General features: G+C 35.7%; 1 protein-coding gene across 2 annotated transcripts in view; it reads right to left on the bottom strand.

Moving 5' to 3' along the window:
* The window catches only part of LOC126470504 (proton myo-inositol cotransporter-like), a 500,775-nt gene that overhangs the window by 18,049 nt on the left and 466,360 nt on the right, over positions 1–16,366 (bottom strand). For both annotated transcript variants that reach the window (XR_007586223.1, XM_050098392.1), the window contains exons 8-10: positions 14,320–14,431; positions 9,572–9,816; positions 339–491 (exon numbers count right to left, since the gene is read on the bottom strand). Coding sequence is in view for 1 of the 2 variants with exons in the window: in XM_050098392.1 (XP_049954349.1) it covers positions 339–491; positions 9,572–9,816; positions 14,320–14,431 (510 nt within the window). In the remaining variant the exon portion in view is untranslated. The remainder of the gene's footprint in view (positions 1–338; positions 492–9,571; positions 9,817–14,319; positions 14,432–16,366) is intronic.

The following is a 16,366-nucleotide window of genomic DNA, read 5'->3' as shown; positions in this document are numbered from 1 at the left end:
TATTCTAGTTCTTTGTCAATATTTTATGATCTCTGCATGTCCTCCTCTTTCCTCCACCCTCCATTCCTATTTCATTGTTTTATACTGTAAAGTTTTAATACTACATTAACTTTCCGTCCATTTAGATAACTCTAAAACCAGTAATGAAAATTCAACATTATGCACTTCTCATAGTACTGGTAAATGAAACATTGTTATCCAAAACAATTATCTTCAGGAGCAGCAGTTATCTAAGTGTTTTATGCAAATTAATTTCATATCTTGTTGAAATTTTACAACCTATTACATAATAAACATTTGCACAAAATGTGATGATTTGTTAACTACATCTAACTTACCCTCCTTGGTCAACACTTCAGTAAGTGTGAGGAAAGTCATTGAAACTATCAGATTACATCCATAATTTGTAGATGTTGCAAAACTATTGCAAAAGCTTCTGGCCCAGGTTGGATATATTTCAGAATTTATTGTCCATGGCATAGTACCCATACCTGTAAATCAGGTAACAATTACAAATAGAGCAAATTAAACAGCCTAGTATAGTCTTCAGTGAGTATAAAACACATTCATGTTGTTTATAGTATCAAGTGATGTATTACTACAAAAAAGTAATAAGTTTAGAAAATTTATCTTTAAGACTACAACATATACATCAAAGTGGAGATTTAAAGAAAGAAGGAGTGCGAGGGGTGACAGGAATGTATGGTCTTCAACAGCCTTATGCTACATGCATGTTGGTTTCCACCTTAATTTCATGATGCATTTTTCATCAAGTTGTTCACTGTCCTTCAGACCCCAAGTAAAGCATCTTTCAGTGATGGTTTATCTTTAACAAGCCTCATGTTTTCTCACTAAATATCATACCAATTCATGGTCAAACTGTTAACTAGTAGTTAAAGAATTTGCTTTCATGCATCAGAGTACTACACAAACTAACTGACAATTGTCCAGTAAGCGAGTGGCAAATGGTGAACATCTACCTTCAACATACTAACACATACAGTGGGACAACACTGCTGCAACATCAGACTTTTATAATGCATATACTATTTGTTATTCTATATTAGCTTAGATTAGCTGCTTTTTAAAAAGTATATTCAACTAACAGATTTATTTAGTTTATGATACACAGTACATTATTCCATATGATTCTTGTAATGGCTTTGTGTACATGTTAGAAAATATGTTGATAGACTGTCCTACCAAAGTATTTATATATTTTTAATATTCTGTCCACAGAAAGTTAGCTCAGTAGAAAATATTCCCAACAGAACTAGCATCAGTTACAGCATTTTTGAAGAGTAAAAGGTTGAAGTCGATCCCATACTCAGGAAATGAGATTCAGTGTAAGATAGGTGAAGTGGGTGGGTGGGGGAGGGATGAAAGGGCAAGGTAGTCCCACACTGCTGTCCTGGCCAAGGTCCTAGTGGACGTGGTTTGCCATTGCCTTTATCTAGTCTGTTACAAGGTGTCAGGTGTGTGCATGCATCATGAATAACTATGAAGAGGTAGTTGGATAGTGTGATGTGGTGGTGGTGTTGTTGTTGTTTGTTTGTTTGTTTGTTTGTGTGTGTGTGTGTGTGTGTGTGTGTGTGTGTGTGTGTGTTATATCTGAAAGGAACAGAGGTGGTAAAAGCTGTTGCCAGCGCATAGCCTACTCCTCTCCAATTTGACCTCATTTGGCAAAATGATCGCCATCAACAGAGTCACTAAAATAAACAAATGCTAAACTAGTCAGTGAAAGAAAGTCCTTTGTGTGTGGAAAATAATTGATTACTGAAAAAAGTGGCAAAATTCACATACATGTAATACAGTGAAAAATGCTGCAGAGAACTCCATCAGAGAAATAGCAAGTGATAAAATATAAATGAAAAACAGTTATCGACCATGAAAAGGATAAATGTGTAAGAGCTGCTAGGAAAGAAAGTGACAAAATTTATGTCCTATTAACAGGTGATTCCATGTTTAAAAGTGTTATTGTGCCAGACAGTAAGATCAATGTTCAACTTTGAATTCAAGCCCATTAGCCAAAGATACATTTCTAAAAATATACTTTAGTGTGAAAAGGAACATAGCCAGAAATTATAACGAAACTGAAAGAATTGGTAACTAAAAAGGTGATTTTATCTATGTGAAAACAACACATCCACAGCAGCAGTAAGGAAGAAATACTGAGTGGAACACAAAATCTGATTAGATCAGCAAAATCTGCATAGACAGTTTGCAGGCTGGCAATCAGTGGTATTGTTCACAGAAGATCAGCAAGTGATACCTACCTCAACATATAGATAGTGGCATTAGGGAACAGTGTGATGTTTTGGGGCAACATTGTTTGACCCAAGTAAGTTTGTTAAGTGATAAATGTCTGGGAAAAAAATTGGCCAACACCTCAATAAGTTAGGCTCTATGAACATCTGTGAAAGTTTATAGATTTGTGTGAACTCCTAAAAAGCAGGGGAAACTGATACATCAAGGTAAAAATGCCAAGTTAAAATAAAAAATCTAAATACCAAAGAAAGGACTTGCATCATATCATTATCACAATAAAATGATAGTTAAAAAAAGACTGTATAAAAGTTTTAGATAGTATTAATAATTTCAGGTAGCTAGCAGCTTTCCTAGCAGAAATAAATTCATTGTTGTTGATTCTTCAGTAAGCTATGAAGCAAGCAAAAATTTTAGTTATTTAAATGCAGAGAGAGGGTGAGAGTTGCTATGTAGAGTTAAGTTATCTGAATACAGTGATTATAGCACTTTGTGGATTTCCTGCATATGCTATTACAAAAGTGTTAAACTTTCAATGTCTCTTGCAAAATTATAAGAAAGAAGGTAAGAAAAAAGTCATGATCACAGCAGACTTCAACTTAAACGCATTAGTTGAAATCAGTGAAGCCACAAAATTTTGTTTCTTATTTCAGGCATTTGGTTTCAAGGTAAACTTTTCTTAAGGTACTAGAGAAAATAATAGATCAATGACCTCCACCAATAATATTATTACAAACTAACAGTTTGCAAATGCAAGTTAGTAATGCTTAGAACTAGGTATTTTGGATCATTCAGCTCTGTTTATTGAGCCGCCAAAGACAGATAAAAAAAAGCCTTCACAAGTGCATATATCAGGGGAAGTCAAAAAGTAAAGGGACTTTTGAGAAAAGGAATATTTATTCTAATGATAGAAAACTGAAACATACATTTTTTCTACATACCCTCCCTCTACTTCAACATACTTTGTCGAATGTTTCACAAGTTTTTTGATTCCATTGGAAAAAAAAGTATTTTGGTTGTGCCTGTAACCAATTTTGCACTGCATCAATGACTTCTGCATCAGTTGCAAATCTTCTTCTCCTGATTACTTCCTTCAATAATCCAAACATAAAGAAATCGCTTGGTGCCAGGTCTGGGCTGTATGGCAGGTGTTCCTGCAATTTAAATCCCAACTGTTATCATTTTGGCTGTGTGCTTGGCAGAATGTGGCCAAGTGTTATTTTGCTGCAGGATGACACCTTTTCACAGTTTTCCATGATGTTTGGATCTGAATGCATGTTTCACTTTAGCTCACAACATATCATAATAGTTCTCACTGTTCAGAGTTTTGCCTCATAAGGTTAACTGAATAGTGTTAGCATAATTTTACCAACTGATGGTTGACATTTAAATTTCTTAACTTCTGGTGATGGTGGTTATTTCCTAACTATGCCTGCAGCCTTACTTTCCGGTTCATGATGATGGACCCGCATTTCATCCACAGTAACAATTTGCTGTAAAAATCCAGCTCCCTCACATTGAAAGCAGGCCAAATGGTTACGGGATGTCCATCCTTGCACACACTTTCCAAAAATTTAGCCTGTTGTGCAAGATGGAATACAATGAGCCATGACCAATATGTAAAGTATTGGTGATTTTGTCTACTGTGATTGATCTGTTTTCCACCACCATGCCCTCAGTGACATCCAAATTGTCCTCAGTTTTTGACATCAATGGCATGCCCGATCATTCCTCGTCACATAGAGAAGTTCTCCCTTGTTTGAAGTGCTCTGTCCATTCATAGATCTTGCTTCACAATAAAAAGCTGTCACCTTACTGTTCTTGCATCCAGTGGATAATTTCCACGGGTTTAACATCTTCCGCAAACAAAGTGTGAATCACTGCACTCATTTCCTCCTTGGTGCAGATCAGCAATGGAGCTGGCATGTTTCATGGCCTGCTACAATACAATGACTAATGTGGGAATAAGAGTGACACATTGCATAGAATTGCTGCAGACAACAAAACATCAGCTCTGGATAAGAGCAGTGTTACTGAGCCCTATGGCAAGAAATTGCAAAAGTCCCTTTACTTTTTGACTTTCCCTCACATAAAAATGAATTTCGGCAAAGATAATATGGATTTCTTCTGCAGTAAACAAAGTGTTGTATGCTGGCCTGTAGATCACTTAAGTTCAAGCACCACATAAAACTTCTTAAATTGTTTCTTATATATATTCAATTAATCTTGTCCTCTCAGAACTTGGTAAAAGAGAATGTTAGCAGTAAGATTAAGTGGATTACAAAAGGAATAAAAGTCTCTAGAGTCAGAAAGAGAGAGCTCCACAATGAGCTAAAAGCAAGCAGAAATCCTGATTATAAAGCTATATTCAGGAAAGTCATATTGGCTGCCAAAAATGGCATATAATAGCCTGCATTCATCCTCCAATAAATAAATATGACAAAATCAGTGTGGTCAGTTATTCAGTCAGAATGAGAAGCCTAAGTCAAATATCAAGTGATTCTGAAAATTAGATTTGAAAATAATATAGTAAACCATGTCCCATTATTTCAGTGAATACTGTAACATAGTAAGATCAGATGAACATATGACAGCCTACCAAGACAAGGCAAATTTCATAAGCTTGGAAAACTACCACAACACATCTTTTAAACCATTTAAAAAATAAATACATTAAAATATATAGATAAATAAAATCACCCCAAGAGATATGAAAAATGAAAATCCTTTGCACAAGTACATTTCCAGATGTACTGTATTGTGCAGAGATAAAGCCGTTATTCAAAAGGAATCAACAGAAGATATAGGGAATTACTGTTCCGTCTCAGTTCCCCCAGTGTCCTCTAATGCATTTGAAAGGATTGCAGCAAAACAGATTCAAACATTGCTTACTATAAATGACAAATTTTTAAAACCCAGTTTGGATTATTACAACTAGGAAAAAGCTCTGTAAATACCATCAATGAGTTTGCTCAAAAAATATGCTCCACATTAGATAAGGACAAAAAGGTCATATGAGTATTCTGTAATAGGCGGAATCAGGGACACTGCTTTACAATGGTTCAAGTCTTACTTGCTAGATAGAAAGTAAACAATTGTAATTTCAAATTCCAGCCATTACTCCTGAAACTGGAAAACAATTTTTTGAAGTAGTCCCTCAAGGTTGGATATTGGGTATCTATCTATTCCTCTTCTATATAAATGATGAGCCACTTGCTCCTAATGTTCATTCAATTTTATTTGCTCGTATCTTTTCTAATTGAAAATTATGTGCATCAAAGAATTCCATAAAGTATAAAAATACTTTTGAAAGACTTGATTCTTATCTCCATTAAAATGGTCTAAAACTAAATGGAACTAAATACAAAATAATACAGTTTGAAAATTAGTCATTAGAACAGAGCAAAATAAAAGGAATCACAGAAGCAAACCCTATAAAAGTCCTTAGGCCTAAATCTTGATAAAAATTTAAATTGGGAGATAAAAAATGACTACTTAGCAAATAAATATAGTACCTTAGCATTTTCAATGTGTATTTTTTCAGGTGACACAAATATAGATACCAGAAAGATAATTCAAAACAGTTACTTTGAGTTGCTGATTCATTATGACAATCTTCCAGGGATATTCAGCAAATGTCACAAGGCTCTTAGCATTATTATGAAAGAAAATACATTGTGAATAATGTGTATCATGTTTACCACCACAAAAAATTAAAAGAACTACCCATTCCCTCCCTTTACATGTATGAGGTGTTGGTTGACTTATACAAAAACAAATGTACACTTGACACTGTTTTCCACCACAACTGCAGCACTCGCTACAGAGAAAATTTTAAATGCCACAAAACATCATTTAAAACTCTTTACCCAATCACCTCAGAGTACACAGAGTTAAAAATTTACAATAAAATGAAAGCCAGTAACTTATTAAACATAGAGCTTCACTGAAACAATAGCTCTTTACTCACCTGGTGGAAAAGTGCCACTTCTCTGCTGAAGAATTCACTGAAGATAGTTTCACAGTGTGAACAACAGAATAATATATTTTATTCCTTTTGTATACTAAAATCTATAATTATCTGTGTAGCTCATCCACTTACTGCCAAACACTGGCGAGGAAAATTTATTCCACCACCACAATTTGAAATGGCAATTTTAGAGCCAAGTACCACCACACAAGCATACATTGTCAATCTCACTTACAGAGATGTTTCATGAAACATTTTCAGAAAACCTCAATCAGAAAGATCAGATACAAATTCCAAGCCACATTTTCCCAATTAAAAATCCTACAGATACTGTTTAAAAACAATGTTCTAATGAGAATTCTGTAACAGTCTTCCACAATGAATTAGAGAGATTGAATTTTTTGGACTACGATGTTCTTGAGCAACTTGTTTTCCAGATATTGTTAAAGAAAACTTGTTCTAGTCAACTGCTCTACTGTTTTACAAGAGATATTATTTTGTACTGAGCAAAAATAAGTTCGCTGCTGTAAACAGCATTCTAGATACACTGGGATGTAGTCAAAGAGGCTTCCAGAAAGGTGATTCCACATACCAACTTGCCTCATGAATAGAATATTTAAATTAGAAGTTGACTAAAACTAAATCATCATCCTAGAATATAACATTTAATTTCACATACTGTTCCACTACTTCACCTTAAGGGGCTCCGGAAAGGCTCAAAATCATGAAAAGTTCAATTTTTACTTTTTGCATTTCAATTCTGAAGACTACAACTATTTTTAAATTTTTTTTGAAATGTATTCTACATGGGCGTGACCCACTGTGGCGCTGTTAAACTGCTGTCAAATGGTGTTATTATTAACGTCCGTGTTCATCAGGTACATTTTAGTGATGTGAGATAAAGTATGTGTTGTGGCTAACCTGTGATGGTTCAATATATATCGCTGGTGTGATTGTCGATTGTTTCATGTTTATTTGCTCTGTCATTATCTCGAAAATATTCATAATTAATTCTGTTTCTTGAGTGTCTGTTTTGTTGAAGTATAATACTGAATAAAAGTAAAGTTATTAGAAATCCTCTGAAGGCTTTTAAGAAAAGGAGAAATGTTGGAAGGCCAAAGGTATGTGTTATTACTGTAAACAATAAAGACGATAACCAAGTGTGTGAACCTAACCTCTCAAGTACACCTGCCCATAGCAGTCAAAGTGGGAAAGAAAATACTTCACAGAAGAAGCTTGGTTCAATGAGTGAAAACTATGAATGTTTTATGGGTGAATCAGATGTGAATGAAATATTTGATATGTCGGTTCTCAAAGGACTTTTTTCAAACTGTGTAAGATGTATTCATTGTAGTGAAATTGGTCTGGAACTCTCCATAATAAAGCACGTAGGACTTGCTAGTGAAATACAACTGAAATGTGATAAGTGTTCATACATGACCACCTTTTGGAACAGTGTTGCAGTAACTGTAACTGAAGAAAATGGTAGCAAAATCTACAAACACAACATTAGATTTGTTTATTCCTTGCGTTCAGTTGGTAAGGGTGCTACTGCAGGTGCAATTTTCTGTGGCATCATGAATCTTCCAAATCCCCCAACCAAGTTTACAACCTATAATAAATTAATAGGGTCTAAAGTAGAATATGTCTGTATAGAATCTATTAAGAACGCTGTGGAAGAGGCAGTAATGGAAAATAATGGTAACAGAGATTTGACTGCAGCGTTCGATGGTACCTGGCATAAACGGGGACACACATCTCTTCATGGTGTAGTATCTGCCACCAGTATGTATACAGGGAAAGTTTTAGATGTAGCAGTAATATCAAAGTATTGTAGATGTCCACAAAAATATAAAGGTACACATGAAAATAATTGCAAAGCTAACTATAGTGGCAGTAGTGGAGGAATGGAAGTGGCTGGTGTTGCCAGTATATTCCAGCGTTCTGAGGCGTGTGATAAAGTGCGATATGTTAACTACCTTGGTGACGGTGATTCTAAAAGTTTCAAACATGTTCAAGGACTGAAGCCCTATGGTGGTGATGTTGTAGTGCAGAAATTTGAGTGTATTGGACACGTACAGAAACGAATGGGAACAAGACTTCGGTGACTGAAAGCTTCGTACAAAAAACAAAAACTCAGTGATGGTAAAGGGTTGGATGGGAAGGGAAGGTTAACTGACAGTGTAATTGACAAAATACAGAACTATTATGGAATGGCTATTAGGCAAAATACACAAAGTGTCGACGAAATGAAGAAGGCTGTTTGGGCTCTTTTTTTTTCATACTTCTTCAACCGATGAAAATCCCCAACATAACTTGTGTCCCAAAGAAGAAGACAGTTGGTGTAAATATAACAAAGGATTGCTAACTGGTGAAGTGTACACTCATAAGCATAGTCTGCCTCATGCAATAATGGAGGTGATAAAACCTATTTTCAGAGACTTAGCAGCACCTGAACTGTTGAACAAGTGTATTCACGGAAAAACTCAAAACCCCAATGAAAGTGTAAATAGTGTTATATGGTCGAGAATCCCCAAGACTGTATTTGTTGGAATGGAAACACTTCACTTTGGTGTGTATGATGCTGTTGCGACTTTCAATGATGGCAACATTGTAAGGTGCAAGGTATTTAGAAATATGGGAATGAAGATAGGTTCTAACATGGTACGAGCGATGCTTGCTTTAGACAAGGAACGCCTTCGGGCTGTAGACAGGGCTGTAAAGAGTCTAGAAATACAAGCAAGAGTAAACAGAAAGAGGAACAAGAGGAAGCTGGAGGAGGAGTTTGCAGAGGATGAAGATAATCCATCCTATGGACCTGGAATGCACTAAAAAGTTAATCCAATCTTTGTCGCTCGATTCCCAAAACTTTTATTTTCTCATACTAATTACATGTTTTCTAAGGATCTTCCAAACATATTTGCTTCAAACTTTCAGTAAATGTTACACAGTACCTTCTGCATAATTTAACACAGCCTTTTTCCAAAAAACTGTATATTTTTGAATATATAAATAAAAAATTGCAAAAAAATGTTGTGAATTTTCATTACAATTGAAAAAAAAAATCATCTTTAATAACTGAACTAAAATTTTGTAAAATCCCTGTGTTAAGTTGTAGCCCATATTCCAATAAATAATGTGTAAAAAGTTCAACTTCCTACCTCAAATACTTTGTGAGGAAAGATGTAATTTATAAGCGTTATTTTAACATTGCAAGTATAGGGCGTTCTGGAGCCCCTTAAGCTAGCAAAATCTTTTATTGTGGACAACTTACACAAAAAGTTTTTAATTGCTCAGATTCTGTCCAATCCTCTTGCAATAAAAACTGAGACATACCTGGAGCAAAAAACAAAAGGTAGATGCCAAGTGATGCAACTGCAAGAGCAGAATAACGTGATGGGCACCATCCCACAGCCAGTGTCAGCCCATCATCCACAAGAGTTGATGTCATGTTAGAACATAGCCCCACTAATGCTTCACCTTCAGGATTAACAGGCAGGCATGTTCCATTAGTTGCCACATCAAGATCCCAGTAGCAAAAGCCGCATCCTGCTAATTGGTCCACACAAGATGCACATGTCCTGCAGTGGAAAATGGTCAATTTCAAATTGTTAAATAATGTTATGTGCATCTATTGACATATAGTCAGCATGGATCCACAAAATATCATTCTTTTGAAACACAAGTTGCTTTTTATTCACAAAATAATGAGTGCTGTCAACTGTGTTTCTCAAATTGATTCTGTGTTTCTAGATAAGGCACTTGACACTCTTCCTCACAAGTGGGCTTCCAATCAAATTGTATGCCTACAGAGCATAGTCACAGTGTGTGACTGGATTTGTGATTTCCTGTCAGAAAGGTCACAGTTCACAGTAACTGATGGAAAGTCATTGAATGAAATGGAAGTGATAGCTGGCATTCCAGAGCGAAATGTTACAGGCTGTTCTTAATCTAAACAAACAATTTAGGAGATAATCTGAGCAGTCCTCTTAGACTATTTGCAGATGATGCTGTGATTATAGTTAAGTAAAGTCATCAGAAGATCAAAACCAATTGCAAAATGATTTAGACAAGATATCTGTACGATACGAAAAGTGACAATTGAGTAAGGCATAAAAAGTGAGAGTTCATCCACATAAGCACTATATAGGATCTGTTTGATTTCTGTTAAATTGTAAATCACAAAAATTTAAAGCTGTCAATTCAGTTAAATATGTGAGGATTACAATTGGAATTATCACAGAAAATGTTTTGGGGAGGTGAAGTGAAGACAGTGTTTTATTGGAAGAACACTTAGAAGATGCAGCAGATATACTAAAGAGGCTAGTTATATTAGACTTCTAGATTATTCTTGGGCAGGATGGGATCCTTATCATATAAGACTGATGGAAGACATCAAAAAAGTTCAAAGAAGGGCAGCTCATTTTGTATTACTGCTACAGCAAGATCTTTTCAAGAAATTTCAATCACCAAATTTCTCCTCCAAATGCAAAATTGTTTTGTTGACTCCTATCTACAGAGGGAGAAATTACCATTATAATAAAATAAGAGCTCACATGGAAAGATTTAAGTGTTCATTTTTTCCACGCACTATCTGAGAGCTGAACACTACAGAAATTGTGTTAAAGTGGTTTGATGAACCCTCCACCACGAAAATTTCACTTTTGCAATGTGTAGCCAGAGTTACCCCAAACAAATACTCATGTCTTTCATGCGATGCTCAGTGTCGACAGAAAGTGCCAGTTTGTTTCCCATTACAAATAAAGTTATTTTAGCACAGAATTGTGTGTGCCATTTGATAGATGGGTCCAATTAGTATATTTCAATATTTATTTTATTCATATGTATTAACAAAGACATTAACACACTAAGAGCAACCAGTACTTCAGCAGTAGCTGAGCAGGTCAGGGTGCTGTTCAGTCATCATTGAAGCACTGGTTATTCTTCATGATCTAATGACCCTGTTAACATTGACTGATAAAATGAATATTACACTAGACTAATTTGGGACTGCTCTATCAAATGGGCGAGGAAAATAGGCACAACTGTCTTATTTCAATACCATATTCACTTTCCAATACTGGTTGCAACAGTCACATAATATTTATTGTTTTTGAATAAGGAGCAAAAAATTCTGTAAACAGTCAGCCTTTTAATGATTTTGCAATCTCCTAAAACTTTTTGCCACATGCAGTGCAAAGATTTTTATAGCAATGGTAAATTCTCCATATAAATAAAGGTTCTCCTACAGCTCACACCTGAAATTTTGTTCTAATTATTTAATGGTGTCATCTTTTTCATTTTTAACCCAAATTATTATGTGAAGTGCTGGGCACACTGGTTAAGCAGGGTAGTCTTTTGGTTCATTAAAAGAGTTTGCACCAAGTGTTTGTGATGTGCAATGTACTGAACCTGATCCAAATGTGAAAGTTGTTTCTCTGTAAATGCTGCAGACATTCACTCACTTGCTCATGTGCAAATGTATGTGTTGGTGTTATCAATATAATGAAAAAATGGAGTGTTGATTAATCAAGATAATGTCAAGACTTGCTGATGTTATGGTATGGTTAGTTATGCATCAAAGAAATGGTGTCCTTAATCAAACATTAATTTAAAAACAATAGACAATATGGTGACACTAGAGTTTTATTACAGTTGTGATTGATTATATACTTCTGCAAGCCGAGATGTGTATAACTGGATCTTGTAACTTCTACCTACAGGGGTTTCTTCGTTTTACTTTCCTTTGTCTCTCCATGTTATAATTTCACAATATATGAAAAGGAGAGTTCTTCTAACTACTGAGCATGGATTTTTCTTTGAGGGATATGATCGTTTACAGTTACAAAAATGGCAAACTCAGTCACAGATTCAGTATAGAATCTGATAGGGTTTCCATCGAGCCCTGGAAGTTTGTTCAATTTTAATCATTTCAGTGGTTTCTAACCACCACTGAGATTATTATCTATATTACAGATCCCCACAGTGGCCGAGAAATAAGTTGGCCCAATACCCCTAGATATTAATTTGTAAAGAAATATTTGAAAATGGAGTTAAGCATTTCAGATTTTGCATTGCTACCTTCAATTTCAGTTCCTGTCTCATTCACGAGTGACTGGACACTAACTTCGGTCCAACTAACAGCCTCTAAGTATGTCCAGAATTTCTTTGGGTTCCGTGAAAGACCATTTAACAGTATTATGCTATGGAAGTCAGTGAAGACTTCACACATTGCTCTCTTTACAGCCAGACCCCATTTCATTCAGCATCTCTCTATCTATAGTCTTATGCTTTTTTTTTTTTTTTTTACACCTATTATGCAGTAGTCACTGTTTCATTAGCAGTTTCTTTAGAATGATTGTATACAACGGATGGTCTCTCCCATTATGAACTGGGTACATTTATATCCAGTGCATGGTCAACTATTCTTTTGAACTCGAGACATATTTTCTCTACATTCTTCTTTCCTGTGCTGAAAGTTTCAGGTTCCTCATTGATATATGACACTACTGCTTTTTTACCTAGTTCATGGCATGTATGTCTCTTTCTATTGGTTTCAGTTGTCGTTTGTACTGTTGTAATCACTGCTGCTTCAACTGCATCATGGTCAGTCATGCCAGTTTCCATGTGAACATCCTCAGTGAGGTCACATGTATTTGTTGCCATTAGATCCAATATATTTCCATCATGAGTGGGGTTCCAAACTGACTGTTCCTGGTAGTTTTCAGAGAAGTTATTTAGTAATGTTTCACACAATGTCTTTTCACATCCACCACTAACAAAACTAATTTTCCCAACTCATTAATGGATAATTTCCCTGTGATTTGGGAAATTTGCTTACAAGCACACTGAGGTGTTCTCTAAAGTTTTCAGTTAGATCAGGAGGCAAGCCTGGTGGGCAATAAAAGGATCCAATTACAATTTTATGCCTGCATCTGATACTGAGTCTTGCCCTAACAATCTCATATGCAGCTTCAATTTCTATCTTCATGAAACTGAGTTTCTTGTCCACCACAACTAATAGACCACCTCCACTTCCCATTAGCCTACTCTTTTGATAACCACTTAAATTATACCCAAAAATCTCACTGCTGTCAACTTCAGGTTTTAATTGGCTTTTTGTATCTAGTATTACATGAGCTGCACGTTTTTCAGGAATTCTTCAAACTATGGCATTTTGATGAAAATGCTTTGGCAGTTAATTACTAAAATTTTAATACTCTTGCTTTGGGGGAGGGGACAGGGCATTCTTTTGGATCTTACACTTGCACTTCTGTATCTCCTACAGCTCATTATGTGGAGAGGATGGAGAGTCACCCAATCTAAAAAAATCTTTCTGTGCACCCAACACACAGTCTAGGTTTCAGCCTTTGATGTGAATTGTACACCAGACTCATTTAGGGTGACCCTACATTTCTCTACCCAATCGTGCAAGTACAGGAAGTCGTAGCCTAGCTTGTCACACAACCTTCGAAGTCTGTGGTGCAGTCCTTCCACTCAACTCTGAACCAGGTAGCCACAATCTGACATCGGGACAAAGCTGCAAATTTTGAGCTTTGTTGAAACTCTGTGTGCAAGGTTGATCTTTCAGCCTTCTCTGCCAGTCGCTGGGATGATCTGAGTGTCCTACTGTGTACACCATCTTGTAACACAACCTTTTACTTATTTCATTTAACTGAAGGTGCCAATGTAATTTCCACTGAGGTAAAGAATAAACCTTTTATCTTCCTCTGCAGATAAATTAACTTGTTCTGTAGAAGTTATATTATGTGTACGATTTCGCAAGCACCATACTTTCAGGTGTATCAAAGTAAAAAAACTAGTTTGCATATGCTGTAGTTACACAATACCAATACCTTCAGAAGGAAGTGTGGAAGTATGTTAGAAAGCAAGTATACATACATGTTTAAATATTTGTGCACATACATGATAATTCACATTGTACACTACTCCAGTGTTTTCTATAAAAATTTCGAAATGTAATTCTTCAAAGCACACTACAGTGTATTATTATTATTATTATTATTATTATTATTATTATTATTATTATAATATTTGACATATTATGAAGTCTGAACACTTACTCAGCTGCAGAACACGGCCCTTCCTGTGCATCAAATGGACTGCTAATGCCTGGTGAGTCTAGTGCCATCAGATGGAAAGAAACACCCAGAATGATGAGAGCCAGTACAACCCCTGCAGAAAGAATTGTGACATTATGTAAGAGATAATACATAATATATATGTACAATAGCTTCATATTTAGGTTCCTGGATGAATCATTATTTCAAACAAAGGAAAGTCCAGCATGAAATAAAAACAATATTATGGAAAGGATAGACTGCTTGCTCTCTCTCTCTCTCTCTCTCTCTCTCTCTCTCTCTCTCCATCAGATCACCAAAGTTAGACGTTGTCAGGCTTGGCTAGCACTTGGATAGGTGACCATTCACTCTGCTGGCAAGCGGGGTGCACTCAGCCCTTTTGAGGCAAACTGAGGAGCTACTTGATTGAGAAGTAGTTGCTCCAGTCTCGGAAACAGACATACGGTTGGGGGGTGGTGTGCTGACCACATGCTCCTTCATATCCACATCCAGTGATGCCTAAGGGCTGAGGATGACACAGTAGCCGGTCGGTTCCACTAGGCCTTCATGGCCTCTTCGGACGGATTTAAGTTCAGTTTTTTGGCTGAAAGCTTAAACGTATAACAGTCTTTTCATTGAGCCTGTCTGTGACTCAATGTCTCCTCTATATGGTGAGTAACAATCGATCCTTCTCAGCTTATTATACCAATTACCTAACTACCTAATTTAAAGTGTTTTAAATATGCCATCAAGCCTATGGTTGTTTGCAAAGAGTGAGAAACTTTTCGCCAATATTTAAGATATTAGGAACTTTGGTGAATTACCATGAGAATTTGCGCAACATTTCAACTGACAGTTTTAAAACATGTTGGATATGTTGTAATATTATATCAGATTTGTTTCAGTACAGAAAAAAAGTAATTATGCCAATAATTTCAGTTTTATATAGAAAATACATTTCTTGCCATTTATTTCTCTATTTATTTATTTTTACAACCTAGATTTTGCATCATTAGATCTTTGTCTATTGTAACTGACAAAGATGTTGACATTTATAATAGTCCAAATATATACAGCAAAGAATTTATGATCATCAAAGAAATAAGTCTCCAGATAAAACTGTGTAAATGTAGAGTGTGTTTTCTGCAGCTTCCATTTTCTGTGGTTTTCCTTAATTGTGGTGACATTTCTCCTATGAAGTATGAACCACAATCTTTGCAGCTGATGTTATAGACACTGCTTTTATTCATTGAGGATTGTGTGCCTTTGTGGTAAAACACATTTTTGCCTACTATCTCAGTTGAGTAGTGGAATGTTTCATTTCCTTCAAAATATTTCCTGTTTTGGTAGACTGTCTTCCAACAAATGGTAATACACATTTTTTTGGAAATTGTTTTGGACACTGGTCATGGATGTACCAGTGATTTAGATTCGATTTTTTAGCTTTTTCTTAAGAAAACTGTTGATAACAGTGAGCCGGAAACATTTTGTAACATAGCAGCCTAAATCATGGCTGTGCTGCAGTGCTCACTAATGCTCATGATATGATTTACTATTTAAATTTGTTTATTGCTATTTGCATATGCTGATTTGTTGTTAAGTATTACAGAAGGCTGATACTCTGAGAAGGAAATAATCATCCCATATTTTTTTAGAGACACTCTGGAGCTTGATCTTCACATTTATTTCATAGCTAAAACTGTATGAGGTGCATGCTGTTTGTAACAGTATATTCAGAGTGATTCAGCTGCCCTACCAACATCATTTTATGCAACCCATGATGTTCTATCTAGTCTTCAGAAACCACTCAAGATTTTCATATTCTCTTGGTTGCTAGGTGCAAACTATTAGTGCTACAGAAAAAAAATGACCAGAATCTTTTCTAGGAAATTTGATGTAGTTAAATTTCGTACTGTGATACATTTCCATTGGAGGCCACAGTTTTTGAGTTAGTCAAGAAAACAAAGAGCAAGAGAGACCTTCAGACATACCTCCATCACCACACTCATCCCTCACCAGTCAGAATTTCTAGTATGTTGTTCATGTCACT

This window comes from Schistocerca serialis, chromosome 3 (assembly GCF_023864345.2).
Source record: "Schistocerca serialis cubense isolate TAMUIC-IGC-003099 chromosome 3, iqSchSeri2.2, whole genome shotgun sequence".
NCBI lineage: Eukaryota > Metazoa > Arthropoda > Insecta > Orthoptera > Acrididae > Schistocerca > Schistocerca serialis.
The sequence above is the reverse complement of the archived record's forward strand: the minus strand, read 5'-3'. Positions and strand labels throughout refer to the sequence as shown.